Below are 15,369 nucleotides of genomic sequence, written 5' to 3'. Positions count from 1 at the left end.
TACCAACCAGAGCTTGCCGTTCTGACGTCCCCCCGCGCTCTCTTCTCCTACTCTCCCTCAATTTCTTGGCGCATTGGTATTTTCCGGCATACTTGGGCAGGTAGGGCCTTCCCTTCCTTTTTAACTCTTCGAGTCGCGCAGGCGCCCGAGGCGCCATCTCTCAGGGCCATCTCGCAGTAGCTATATAAAGCAACTTTTGTGTTTTGACTTGTCGTTAAAGGGTGGTGCTGTTATCGTGTTCAGTTTTGCTCGGTGGACGCCAGTGGTCCAGGTTTCAAGGATGAGTTCCCCTACTGAGTGTTTTAGTAGCGTTGATTGCCACAGCAGACTAAAAAAAGTTAAAGAAACGGGCCCATCAAAGCCAACGTGTGGCTTGTGCGAGGCCGTCCTACAATGGTGCCTGGACAGCGTCTTCGACTGGTGTGTTTAGCCCCCTATCCTGCTCATACATCAAAAGTAGTCCCGAAGTGGTAACAAATGATGTCACAGATGCCGGAGTGTTATGCTGGTACCTGTCGTGATCCTGGCGGTTGGTCACAGAAGTGCTGGGGAAAAGCACGAGCGAACGCGAGAGTCGCTGTCGTCAGGGCGTGCCAACTTCTGGCTGCTGAAGCTTCCGTGGACTGTCACACTGGAGAGCGACCTGCAGCAGAATAGACGTCTGCTACACCCACCACAGCTGCTGGGACACCGCCAGGGTCGCGACCGGCGACAGCATGACACTTCTATGACGTCATCAGGCGGAAATCGAGGGACCACTTTTTTGGACGCGGTAAACACACCAGTCGGAGACGCGTTCCAGGCACCATAGTCCTACTATCTAAACGTCAAACTTAGCTAACCGGAGCCGAACAAAAAATCAAACACCCACATGTACACTTTTCTTTGAGTATCGCCGATATCGTACACAGGAGATATTGTGCACACTGTCCGGAATCAAAACGTAAAGGTAAAAATAAAACCTACGGCACCTAAAGTAATAAAGAAAAAGGAAAAGAACCCAGCGTCTCAGGAAAGAAATTGAAGTAACCTATAGAATATTAGTAATCATAATAATAATATTATTAATTAGAATCAATGAACTGTTTTTACTTTAACGTCCAGGAACTTTATTCCGACCTATTGTATCTCTGCTGGAGGATCAAAAACAAACTAACGCCGCTTGATGAGGCTCCACCAGCCGTTTACATCGTTCAGCAGGGACAGAAAAATTATATAAAACAATGTTTGAAGTGAACTAAAGCAGACCACAATCTTTTATACTGTAAACAACTTAATTTTTGCGAGGACCTGATTTTCGCGAAGTTTGCGAATAACCTACAATTCGTGATAAATATGTTTTTCGGGCAATTCCGGTAAAATGTAAACTCATTGAAATCCACATTGCCATCCCACCGCGTCGCCAAAAATTAGAACCCGCGAATCATTCCAAAACTATGGCTTTTACCTATATCGCGAAATATTGAGTCCGCGAAAAATAGGACGTTTACATTATACTTTTAAACACCAATCACACATTCCCACCATATTTTCACACACACACAAAAAAAAAAAAACGATAATAAACAATAACGAAAAAAACAAACAAATGCAGACACCTAAATATTATTCCATGTGCACATAAACACAATCGCAGCGAACTCAGGGCGACTTTCCCTCCGCCCCTGTCCGTTTAGGCTTCGTGCCGACTCCGCCCCCCGCTGCAAAAGGTTGCCGACCCCTGGTCTAGGGTTTTGCAATGTTCGGTGATGGCACTGCGGTTATCGTCGAACTTCCGTACGGCGCTGTAGCGTTGGCGTACTCGATCGGGGAAGTTCTTCGTCTTACCGATGAAAGTGTTGAAGAGAGCTCTGCGCATGGAGTCGTAAAAAAAACCCGCCTTGTGCTTTTTTTTTTTTTTCGATAAGCGATTTTCGGATTTCAGCATTAACCATCATGTGTGGACACGGGCCTGAGTGTCACCAAATTTTTTTTCTTTCCCCAGTAATGGCGCCAGCGCTTCGGTGGTCCCCTTTACGTAGGGGGCGCTGATGCGCGCGACTTGATGGGGCTGACTTTATTCTAGCGGCTTCTGCTTTTTTCTGGCGATACCTCGCAATCGGTCGATGCGTTCAATGAAGCTACTAGAAAAGGCATATTCTGTTAAGGTCTGCAGTGATGGTCTCTTTTTCTTCCCTCTATAGAACTCCGACGAGCAGATAGTCGCTGCCCTACGCAGGAGTGTCGAAACCACTGACGCCTTGTGACTCGTTGGGTGGTTGGAGCCAAGATCGAGGTAGCAAGCGTGAGTGTGTTTTGGTTTTCGTACGCTGTAAACCTTTGATGTTCTCCTTGCCTTTTCATTGGAGGTACGGCAAGGTGTAGTCCGTCTCTCCTTCCACGGTGAACTGAATGGCCGGTTGGATGAAGTTGAAGTGTGCCAGAAAATTATTGACGTCTGATTTCTTGAGAACGCAGAAACATACGACATGGCGCGTGAATGCTCTGCGTTTGTTGGGGAAAGACTGCAGAGCTTTCTGTTCGATTGTTTTAATAGTAAGTTTTGCCGTCGTGACCGAGATAGCCGCTTTCATTCCGAAACCAAGCTGGTTTCGAAACATTGGGTTTCCTTTAAAGATTTGGTTGGAGTTATGTTTGCTTTTGTTTCTTTCACTTTCAAATAAGCTATATGTTATACGGACATTTGCTACAACATACATAGGGTATGAGATAATGCACAGGACCTTCAAGCGAAGTGTGACATTTGTCTTGCATAAAACTGGGCAAAGGCCGCGTAAACGAAATTATCTCCGGCAAGTTCAGCTGCAGTCGAATAGCTGGCTCCACTTCATGAAATTGCGTAGAAGGCATCTTTATTTGTTCGAACACGTGCTTCTTCTATTTGAACGTCGCCAGTCACTGATAAAAAAATCCCTTAGGGAGCTGTATGCATGAAAATCACTCGGGGGATTTTCATGCATACAGCTTCATTTTTATGCCACATAATGCGGGCCTGGGCACTCTTAATGTGTCTGGGATACTTTTATTCACCCGGGGAGTCCCAACCTTTGTATTAAAATAAATTATTTAGATTACCTTGAATATTTAAGACAGTTATTAAAGCGCTTGAATAAGTGCAGCAGACATGGGACTGAGTAGGGCGTACAGGTTTTAATAATTAAGAAACTAATTAACAAATGTTCCTGTTGCCAAAGAAATTAAGAACGTCTAGCATATTTAGATGTAATGTTAAGAACAAACATATTCTTTGATGTTGACGTTACCGTTATTTTATGATTCCGATGAAATGGAAGATAAATATGCTGTTACGTATCTTATACATCTCATGTAATCGAAAGGAACCATGTTCAATTCCTTATGAAGGCAAAGCAGAACGCTTTCAGAAAACGATCGTTATTTTGTCACGTTTTTTAGGTTCTGAATGCATGATCACAAATGCGCATTGAATTATTTATTACTATCACTGAGCTAATCTGCGCAGTCATGAGTAATTGGCCTCTCAGTCCTCGCGCGGTCATATAATCGTCTACATACTTAAAGTGCAATAATGCTAATTTTAATTCTTGCAATTAGGCAGTAAATATCCGGGGCAGACATCACTTTACAGAGTAAGTGAATAAATGCGGTGAAACGCGATGCAAAACATAAACAAAACGCATTCGCCAAGGCGCAGAGGGAAGGCCGGAACGACGAATTAAAGCCAGCTAATGGCGGTTGCGTTCTGTGGTTCTAGCTTGGCGGCGCCCATAGAAACATGAGTGAAAATGTACATACATCTTGCCACACAATATCGGTGCGTTTTGCGTACGCTCTATCGCTTCTCGAAGTAGGAAACAAGCGCCGCCTGACTGTTATTATCGCACGCTGAACTTACTTTTAGGAATGGTAGAATGACGCACTCCGTTCATAGTCAAAAGTAGATAAAGCGAAAGTCTGAGCGCTCTTAACTTCGCTGCTTTACAATCTTATATGCGAAACTGTGCTGACGTTGGTTAGTGTAAGTTGTCTTCACTCGGCATGCGTCGGTACTCAGGTACATGGGCTATTTACTTAACCGATAAAACGATAAAGCGCTCAAAGCCAAGGCAAGGCAAGATTTCGTGCAAGTGACGAAGGGCGACGTTAGCCCCCGTAAACCTTGTTTTGTGCCTGAGATGATAACACTGAACAACAAGATCGTCTAGCATTTCATTTCGGTTCAATATATTCTCGTATGCTATTGATAGAATTCAAACGCCAATTGAGAGCCCTTCCAGCCCGTAAAGAGGGAAGTCAAGCGAAGCTGGCATTCCGGTGGAGTCTGCTACGTTGGTGTTTAGCTATATTGTGGATTCGCTATGTTGAATGTGGCCATTATAAGTTTATTATAGGACGATCAAAGATACATTAACACAAAGATCCCGGTTGTCATAATTTATCTCGTGACAGTCGCACACGACACACGTGGCGCCGAAGGGGTTCTCGATGAACTCTCTCCGGAATCTCGAGGTTCCGCCGGGGAGGCGTTCCGATGGTTTAGCGCCTAGGTGGTATGGGTCACGCTTGCGTTCGGCCTCTCTTGCTCGATCATCGTCGGTGGCGTTGGCTCGATGGCGCCAGTTGAACTGACGTTGTTGCTCGCGACGGCGCGTAACACGGGCGAGGTCTTCAACGGGGGGAGCTTGGTCGGCACTAGAAGCTCTTGTCGGGCTGGCAGCAGCGGCAATGGCGGTTTCACGTTGGCGGCGTGCCTATTCTCGCGTCTGGGCGTGCCGATGCTCCTCGTATTCCCGCTGCTCCTCTTCGGAACGTACAACATGGGTGCGACCGATGTGAAGTCTGAAGTACAACTGAAAAGGACAATAGCGCGATCTCTACGTCAGAGACATAAGACACACGCGATTTATGGGTAGAGACAATGACGGTTTATTATAGCACGGCTACAGCAATCATGACGCAGACTCTAGTGCGCCGCACAGGTGGCCGCCGAAGAACGCACGGCATTGCGGTATGTCAGGGGGGAGAGTCGTTTTATTTTAGCGCGGCTACGGCAATCATGGCGCAGGCTCTAGTACGCCGCACAGGTGGCCGCCGAAGAGCGCGCGGCATTGCGGTATGTCAGGGGCGAGAGAGACGGCCGCGCGTGGCGAGGAGTATACCAGACTCGGGAAAGAGACGGCGGCAGTGGAGAGGACTATAAAGTGGGGCATACATCGTTTAATTTGAAAATTGTTGGTCTACGCTCGGTTTGTCGCCAGAGGCGATCCGCCAGTACCTAGCCATAGACAGCTTTGCTGTAAAAATTAACTACACGAGGACATATCATTAAACAAATTATATAAACAATAACACATATGACTCACAATTAAACAGCACATAAAATACAAAGTTGTCAGTGATTTCGTTCTTTTGTCATCCGTTGTACAGACTGGTGGCTCACCGATTTCCTATTGGTCTGAAGGTTCGTCAAACTCGATTTTAAAGCTTTTTTGCCTTTTACATTACCATCTGTACAAAATGAAAGTTAACAATATTATTACTAAAGTATTGCCTATAAGAAAATAATTAATACAGATGGCGTTCCAATCTTTAAGTAGACAAGATCGGAACCCAATTGAACTTCATATAAATATAAAATGAGTCCAGATGTGCATTGGAATGTTAATGACATTAATCTTGTTCCTTGCATCTTAAATTTATTTCATGAAGAAAATTTAATTTAGTTGTATGCAGAGAATACGAAATATATACATTTAATTACCTCTTACAGATAAAGATTTGAGTTCCAGGCTGATCAGGTGTGTTTGCTAGCGAACGTTTAAAATATAATCTTAAATCACAAATCTTGAAGTTTTAAAATAACAATATTGAGCTTGGTTTTTTCTGTGAGTGGGTATAGTTCGGGATTTGTATTTGTGCCATTAAGCTTGCGATTCACAAATAGTCAGTCGTTACCTAACGTGATGTTTGGCTTGGTGCAGTTCGACACATTTAAAAACACGTTTCCAGGCTCTTATCTTATTACCACGTGTAATAAAAAATAAGTTACTTTTCATATATCCTAAAGATTTGCAAGCGCTAGCCAGTATCATATCAACATGAGTATGAATAATATTGTCACAGATTGCAAGGAGCTCAACAAATTTAAACGGAAAACAAAGGCGAAGTTGTGCCAAACAGAATAAAAGGCGAGTGTTGAGACAGCAGAAAAGCGTGCGGCCGTTTGGCGGTTACAACAGCAAGCAAAGCGAGACTTTCTCGACAAGGTCGCGGGCAGCTCTATATATAGTGTGCGTCAGCATCGAGAAAATTTGGCCCAGAAGGTTCGAGCATCGAGCGTTCGGGGTAGGAATGATCGGGTAATTTTGAGAACAAGAAACTAGGGCGAAATTTTAAGTTACTGCCCGAGTAATAAAAAAATGCGAATTCTAGAATACCGTGACCGTGCGCTGCTTCCTCGGTCCTGCGCGCGGCATAACCCCCCCCCCCCCCCCTTCCTCTCCCTTTAAAAGCGCATCGTCCCGGTGCAACCCGAGAAGAGAACAAAAATGGCCAATCAAAATTGAAAGAAAAAAAAAAGACGTTTACAACACCCTGTAATGCCGAATCAGAGCGCAGCTCTTGAGGAGGAGGAGGGAAGGGTACGAAGGGGAGGTTATACCCCTCCTCCATCCTCCTCATCCTCCCTGATACTCCTCCTCCCCTCGTCCCTCAAGCTGCTCCCCTCCTCTCCTCCTCCTCTCTCTCCTCTCCTCCTCCCCCTCGTGCTCCTCCTCCTCGACCTCCTCCCCCTCCTCCTCCCCGCGCGTGGCATCATGGGAAATGTCCCATAATGCACCGCGCGGTTACGCCGACAGCGACGGCGACGCCGACGGCGACGGCGACGCCGACGCCGCTCAAGCCGGAAACGAGCGCCTAAAAGCTGCGCTCTAAAAAAAATAAAAATACAATGAGGCGAAATAAACATGCACCGTCACAGTCCTAACGTGCGTAGAACGGCCAGTGTCGAACTACGCGGACCACTTCGGGTCGTGGTAGACGGCGTCGTGAAGGTCGGGCTCCGTCGGGGAGCACCTCGTAGTTCAAATATCAAAAGCGGCGAATGACATTGTAGGTTCCAAAGTAGCGTTTTAACAGTTTCTTGTTGAGGCCGCGGCGGAGAATGGGGTCCATACCCACACCCTTTCTCCGGGCTGGAATTCCACATTGTGGCCACGAAGGCTGTACCGGCCAGCGTCGACACGTCGTTGAACCTTCATCCGAAGGCGAGCAAGCTCGCGTACCTCTTCTGCCCGTTGGGTGACCAGCTGGGCGTCGTCGGTGCCGTCGTTCGTCGGGTGAAGGGCAGCATCGCGTCGAGCATCGTCGCCACCGTTCTGCCGTGCACCAGCTGAAAGGGCGTAATCCCAGGGGTTCCTTGAACCGCCGTGTTGTACGCAAACATGACGCAGTGAAACACCCAACTCCACGTCACGTGTTGCACATCCACGTACATGGAGATCATGTCGGCGATGGTCTTGTTTAGTCGCTTCGTCAGCCCGTTGGTCTGCGGATGGTACGCCGTGGTTCGACGGCGGTCAGTGTGGCTCCGGCGGAGTGTATCTGAATCAGCTGAGCCATGACCGAGGATCCTCGGTCCGCAATCAGGACTTGGGGAGCGCCGTGTCTGAGGACGATAGACTCAACGAAGAACGTGGCTATTTCTGCAGCAGTTCCCGATCGGTGTGCTTTTGTCTCGGCGTGCCGGGCGAGATATCAGTTGGTACGAGTATCGAACGGTTTCCCTGCGTCGCGTTTCCAATAACCTCAGCCCGGAAACTAAGTTGGTGCATAGGTCACGTGACGACAGTTTACGTTATATTAAATTTTCGATAAATTTAGCGGGGAAATTGGATTGGTGCATATGTCACGTGATGTAATTTTTCCCGCTAAATTTAGCGGGGAACCTGATTATTAGCCACGTGATGTCAGGTTAAATGACATCGATTTCCCTTCCGACTTTGGAGAAGCAACTCAATCGGTGTACAGATCATGTAACGTGGGCGCAATTCGGTTGGCCCGCTAAATTTAGCGGGAAGGGCACGACCGGGCGGATTTACGAATGGACGGATAAAATTTTAGGATTGGGGGATTTAGTTCAAAATGACTTCATACTTCAAAATGTTGAACACGTCTAATAATGACTAAATAAAACAAATATATAAAATCAACAAGACGATTGGATTATATGCGTTATCAAGCTTTGGCTCAAAATAACTTTAAATTTTTATATAGATATTTCCCTGTACCATTTTTATATTTAGACTATTCGAAATTTACTGGGAGATGCTACAGAGATGTGTATGAACAAGTCGTTATTTAAAGTTCCAACACTATATATGTTGAAAAAATAAACGCACAGGGTTCGGACGAATCATTTCTTATTTGTTGCGGCACGCATTATTGCAGGTTTACATGACAATATTAGAATGGACATTTGACGAGTTGGTAAGAATTCATATTGAAAGACAGCGCAACTTGGACAAAGACATAGTGAAAAACATCACTTGTCCTTTATACCTCCCTTTGTCGTCATCGCAGTCGCTCTCTTTTTTACTACGGGTTTCTTAACAATGCTTACTGATGCAAACTTTTGTATTGTTGTATATAGCGCAGATCTAATACTGTTGGATATTTATATAGCATCTACATACTTAAGGGGCAGGGGGGGGGGGGGGGGGCGATTGCTAAGCGAATCTTGCTTTCCTTCTTATTATCATGCGAGCTTTAATTATTCTCACGAATTCATTAATCGGAAAATTTTAATATCTACTTACAACAAATTGCATCTCAGAGATGAAGTGAACTTGAAGGTCTTTGAAGGCGAACTTTTTGCTGTCGTCGGATTTGCGTCAAAATGTATTTCAACATAAGAAGGGACAAGGCTGAACTAGTAAATGGAATTATAGGTGGAAGTTCATACATCCATTTCTTTGTACAATCTGTGGTTAGCAGATGTATAGCAAACTTAAAAAAAAAAGCTATTGAGATTAATGAGGGGAGTGGGCCACAAACAAATTCGCAAGGAACCGCTCGAAACTTAGGCAATGCAAGAGAACGAAAATAATTACAGTAATCTCACGCCTGGTGGCTTAAATAAAAAAGTACCTGTCTATACCGCACAGTTGTGTTCTGCCAAATACGTTTTTTTTATTTTGCTGGCGTCTTCCTAATAAATGACTAGTTGAGAGCTTATCTGTCATACCAGTATACTTCTTGTCACTCTCTTTCTACCTTGCATATTGCGCAAATTTTTTCTTAAGACACTGAAATTGTGGTGAGTATAAGAAAAACCCTTTTTACAGGATCAAGCCTTCCAATGAAAAGGACGACAATGCCCCTGCTCCTGAGTTTCAGAGTGTGGCTGCTGCTGGTTCGTGGCCTCTGTGTCTTTGTAGTCACATCTGCAGCTCCTGTAACGAATGACGCAGACATTAAATCACGGGATGAAAATCCTGGGGAGATAATCAAGGTACTTCATTCATCAGCAGCATGATATTGTTTTGTTCGACACATTGTGTGAAAAAACGTTATCCTCTCGGTACATCTACCACTTTCAACCCCCCAAAAACTATAATTAAGTGGAACCATATATTTACCAATGTAAAAGTTGTGCTTGTAGGGAGGAATATCCCAATTAGTATAACACGCCTATATACCCCCCAATGCATATCTGATCCCTATCAACTTTCATATATCTGAAAAATTACACTTCTGTAATTTACTTAGAAGGGAAGGCAGTCTACCTGGCACTACAAATTATTTATGATTAATTTAATTTAATTCAATGTTTATTTTCGCGTGCTTACCAACAGCTCAAAGCCTTTGCGGTGAAGCGCGAAGCATAAACTACATAGTCATCACAAATATACATGCTTGAAATTATACACATGTTTTAAAACTTATACATATGGTTTACATCAATACCTATACAAACAGTCTAGGCAATTTTAGAGCAACCCTGTGCAAACACGAGGCAGTTTCGTACAAAAAATATCAACATTGTAAAACTTTGTGTCTAAAACATGTTGAATTTGTGATATCGGTGATAGGTTGCTATGAATATCTTGGAAAAAAAAAACTTTGAGATTTCTAGAGTTTGCACTGACGGGAATACGGAAGTGTAAATAAGCAAGAAGCGCAGGACTGGCTATGGACCCATGACCAACCTGTGCAAAAACTTTACATCCCTGACAGATATTCTGTTATGGAAAGTGCAAAGATTTAGTCTGGATAAAATTAAATTCGATTCGAAATAACATTTACGACCAAAATATCTGTCGTAGACTCTGGCTAAGAATGGAGTTCATGTGAGAATTAAAAGGAAGGTGATCATCCACAAACATCCCTAGATCTTTAACTATTGTCGTCCGACTTATAGTTTCATTTCCCATACAGTACATATAAGATAATGTGCTACGCTTTCTGGACAAAGACATCACTTGGGTTTTGCGGGGGATCAAAAGTAAATTGTTCAGAATACACCATCTCTTTACTGAGTAGACATCTTCTTGCAGCAAAGCACAGTCAATAATAGTGTTGACCTGCCGAAACAGTTTAACGTCGTCTGCAAACATGAGCACCTGCCAGTGTTTCACGAAGGACAGTAAATCATTTATAAAAATACTAACAACAGCGGACCAAGATTCGAGCCCTGAGGTACACCCGAAATAGACATGAAAGGTTGTGACAAGTAGCCTAAAACCCTAACACAGTTCTGTCTTTCATGTAGATAACTCGTGAACCAGGTAATACATTCAGGTTCAGTACTAAGATGGTGATTTCATTTTCAAAAATTAAACCTTTGAAAATAAGATTCTTATAATCAGAAAGGAAATATTGAGATTACATGTATTGCAATATATATATATATGCGCGGCAATATTCAAACAAATAAATTAACAAAATAAAAACATGTAACACGTGTACTACTTGAATGAGTGACCGTGTAAAGTTCAGTATGTAATTATTTGTTCAGATCATTTCAAAATTCTCAAGTTCTTCCTGAACACCTCACCAATCGGTATGAAAGCTTTAGTTTGTCACAAAATGGCAGTAGAATGGAGGAGCACGTGGCATCTGCATCTACTACATCCATGTGAATATTCAGCGCCAAACGAATGAGCTGTCGCTACATATTTTAGTGGAGAAAGTTGGTCACATATTTCGTCGTGACATCAAAGAGGGCATTGAATAATACTTTCAGCGTGTTCGTCTCTGAATTAGCAAATGACCCTGAACGCGCTGAGAAAACTAGAATTCACATTTATTAGAAATATATTGCAATTACTGCGGTATTAATATAATGTATTGACCTAAGTTACCATTAAACAAAGACATTTGAGCTTAAGTCCTTAGAGGCGCTTTAGCATTGCTGGTCCTGTTGTGCTAAATATTTATACTCAACACCAGAGATTAGGCTAAATCTGGATGACACTAAAATTGTTTGGCATACTTTCACATGGACAATTTATTTCCTATAGAAAAGCTTAAAAGTCGTTAGATTCATGATACGTAAATTTAGTTGCGCCAGTCCCTACAAGCTTTTGAAAAAAAAGGGAAAGAGCTCGAAGTGCGGTATCTTTAAAAACATTTTATTGTTTCATTTAAAGTACATATACGCTTTTAATAACAGAGCCCGGAGCCTCGCGGGCCAGAGTTCCCTATCTCATGCTGACTAAGTAAACGCCAACTCATGCTCCTTGTTGCAAATTTCCTATGAATTTATCTTCACTGATAATTTTGTTTGTGTAAAATTCTCCACAACTATCCCGGAACGTAATCATCCGTGATGCGACACCAAATAAAAATCTATCCTATTCCGTGCTGAATTATTGGCAAGTTATTACGTATGTCACGTATGTAAGGCGTTACGTGAGTACAAGATAGAAATCAAATTGGTGATAATTTTGCAGTAGTGGTTCCGGTATCACTAATATCCAAATGGTCGCATGCAAAAAATCGTGCAATCAACGTTAAAACTTGATCATTTATTGTCTTTGAAGGACATGCAGCCAAGCAATCATCTTAAAATGCCGTCTGACTAACAGGCCAGGCAACACAAGAATAAACAAATAAGGCGGGTTTTCACTATTTCGCTTGACTGCGCTCGAATGAGTTGCGTCATCTTGTGATGAGGGTACAAGCAATCATGATTTGTTCGAAAAACTCGAATAGATTATATTTGTTTCATTAAAAGAAAAATATTTTTTTAATCAAAATATTTTTATTGAACTCCATTTAACTCTAATGTGCTGCTTTCGAATCACTAGATATACTTTTAAACTTGACATATTGTTTCATCAATCCGTCCGGTCACTGAAAACAAAGCGGAAGAAAGAATTACCGTAAAATTAGAAGGCAGTTTAATTAGCACATATTTATTTAGTAAACTACGTAGCGAAAGTAGCAACGAATTTCTTGCTATTCTAAGGTAAGGGAAAAAGCTGCATTTAATTTTTTCGAGTTAAAATGTTCTTGCAATGGAACAAGTGTTAGTTGTTTTTTTTTCTTTAGCGTTCGTATTTTTTTGCAATAAAACGTTACGTAACTTACGAAATAGGTTAATTGTAGAAAGAAAGTTAAGCGTTCCGATATGTTTCGAAGACCACTGCTTTGCGGTTGTGTTCAACGTGATATAAATCTTTCTTGCTTGCTGACTCTGTTTTAAATACGAAGCGAATGCATATAGAGAGCATAAATTGATAGAGAAATGGTAAAAAAAATAAATATTGGTGGGGTAATTATTTCCCAGGAAAAATTTGATTTAAATCATCATTCTAAAACCGGATTGATTTAAATCACGAGTTAAATGTTGATTTAAATCTCGATTTAAAATATATTGATTTTAATTCTCCATCCTACTTATAACCGTTCACGATATGAAAAGTCACTGGCACGCTGGCGTCATCCATCTGTTAGCTTTGGAACTGAGAAAAACTAGAGTGAAACTTTCGCGGTATATCGGACATCAATTCGACGCACTATCTTTGAGGAATGTAGCTTATAACATGGTCAGAACGTTTTCAACCTCAATGTTAACGAATGATGCGTAAAACGTAGTACAAATATGTAGGCACGCTCAAGGTGTTCCTGGACTATCTGAGAAATGTCGCTAGTGTACTCTTGTGTTCCCTCGTCATGAGAGAATGCAACAAACTCGAGCGCACTCAAACGAAAATGTGCGGGCCAGCGTAAAAGGAACGACACGGTAGAAAAAGTCACCGTTTCGCTGTAGGCTAGGTCGACTTTTCTTTCTATCCGAACTATCCTGCAACGTAATTCCAAACTTTTAAGACGTACCGGGTACCCAATCAAAATGTTAAAACACCAAATGGCAAGCTTGTCCCACAATGTAATATCATAATGAGCACCGGGACGAACAAACTGAAATGAAGTACGATATAAACCAAATGATATCAAGTTTGATGTGATCGGTGACGTCGGCCGTTTGAACAGGAGTGCCAGCTGGATGCTGGGGCAAGCATTTGTCGTCTTTTTTTTTAGTTTCCCGCATTTATAAAAAGAAAAAAAATTAACATCGTACTCATGGGCACGGGGGCCCAGCGTCCAAAGTTGTTGACAACTGCATACGAAAGAGAAAATGAGGAAATATTGTAATAATACACGGAATGAAAACGGCCAGACACTCCCGCTCGGTTATCGTGTAGTTTTGTTCATTCGGCTGAACCGTGCGTGGTCTTCGTGCAAAACTCGAAGTCGACAAGATATCCTAAAACTCGGTCGAACGAAAACATTCTGTTCTGATTTTTGTCGCAACATGGTTGATTTTTCGTCAGGATAAGTTTTAGGCGACGAGTAATGAAACGAATCGACGAATAAATTGTGAAAAGTATCAGCATGGCCAAAGTAACATGTGCACATCCCTTTGTCATCGGGAATTAGGGAATTTGTGAAGGAATGTTATCTTGAAGGGGTCCTTTTGAACGCCCTGGATGTCGAGCAGATGACCTAGAACCTTGATTAGGGAATTCCCAAAATGGAACTTTGATGAATTCAGGGAGGACATTGCTACTTTCAAAACAGACAGCAACTGATCAACAATACAAACTATGAAGAGAAAAAAAAGAATGACGTTGTCTATGTAGCAAATACATTGCCCACATTAACTCTTTAAGGGACGTCTCATCATCTGCTCAAATGTAGTTGGGGCATTATAGAGACAGATGTGCGTGACTTTGAATTCGTAGAAGCCGCCTGAAGCAATATACAGTCTTGTTTGTCTAAATCGTCCAGAATAGCCTGTAAGATCACTCACCGAAAATGGACGCAGGACAACTACTACGGAACTCCGAAGACAGTCTACAGTGCGATCAATACAAGAAAATGGCTTTACATCATTCTTGCCCAAGTCATATCCTTGTTGTTAATTGAAACAACATGCAACGATCAGGGGCTGGAAACGGCTGAATACGTTCTCCAGAAAGCCTTTGGTAGACTTCTGTTTATATTATTCGAGGTATATAATAAGAATAATATTAATGCTTTATTTGAATCACGCCACAGAACGACCACTATGTCATAGTGTGGTGCCACATTAAATAACTTAACACAATGTCTTCCACTTGTAAAAAAGAACAGACTAACATGCAAGCAGGAATTAAAAAGAAAAATATAGCTCCCTTCTAAACACTGATATATATGAAACGATATCAACATGAGAGGACAGTTCATTACCACAAGTCTGCATCCTTACCACCGGTGACAATTTCGATTGAATGGAGGGGTAAAATATACTAAATCCTCTAACAATAAGTGCCGGTACGGGAAATTTTAACGATGACCCTAATTCACTATCTACATGACCGTGTACAGCCTTATATAACAATAAAACGTCGCGAGCTATTCTTCTATTTAACGAGTTCTGCAACAATAAATTTTTAAGAATATATTCGTAGTCGTAGAAACATCTCCTTCCAAAGTACCCATCATAAACAATACGAAGGCGTATTGTTTATGAAGTCGTAATCACGTAACGGCTTTGGTGTAATTGTGAGGGGGCCCTAGTGTCAAGCGATGTTTTATGCAACCGTTCGTTCAGAAAAGCTCTCAAGTCGAGACTGTCATAATGTTTACAGAGTAAGCTGCGCACCTGATGATTTCGTAATGCGAAAAATGCCGGGTTAGTAATACTCGTCGGAAGGTAATACTGGGTGAGGGTATGCCGTATCTCTGTCGATGTCAACAGTTTGAGTCAACGTTGCTGACTACAGCGGCCATGTGAAGGCAAGCGAACCTGCGATCTGTAGCACTTGCGGAATCAAGCAGAGTTTGATTACGCAGAGAGAACGAAACCACGGTGGACAGAAACAATGAAATATGCAACACTAA

General features: G+C 42.5%; 1 protein-coding gene across 1 annotated transcript in view; it reads left to right on the top strand.

Moving 5' to 3' along the window:
- Positions 1-15,369, top strand: part of LOC120843537 — a 64,716-nt gene that overhangs the window by 3,608 nt on the left and 45,739 nt on the right. Inside the window, exons 2-3 of the mRNA XM_040214933.1 lie at positions 2,184-2,284; positions 9,324-9,490. Of these exons, the coding sequence (XP_040070867.1) occupies positions 9,338-9,490 (153 nt within the window). The 5' untranslated portion in view covers positions 2,184-2,284; positions 9,324-9,337. The remainder of the gene's footprint in view (positions 1-2,183; positions 2,285-9,323; positions 9,491-15,369) is intronic.

Source organism: Ixodes scapularis, unplaced genomic scaffold, assembly GCF_016920785.2.
Source record: "Ixodes scapularis isolate PalLabHiFi unplaced genomic scaffold, ASM1692078v2 PGA_scaffold5__190_contigs__length_132052651, whole genome shotgun sequence".
In the NCBI taxonomy this organism is placed as follows: Eukaryota; Metazoa; Arthropoda; class Arachnida; order Ixodida; family Ixodidae; genus Ixodes; species Ixodes scapularis.
This window is presented reverse-complemented; position numbering and strand designations above follow the sequence as displayed.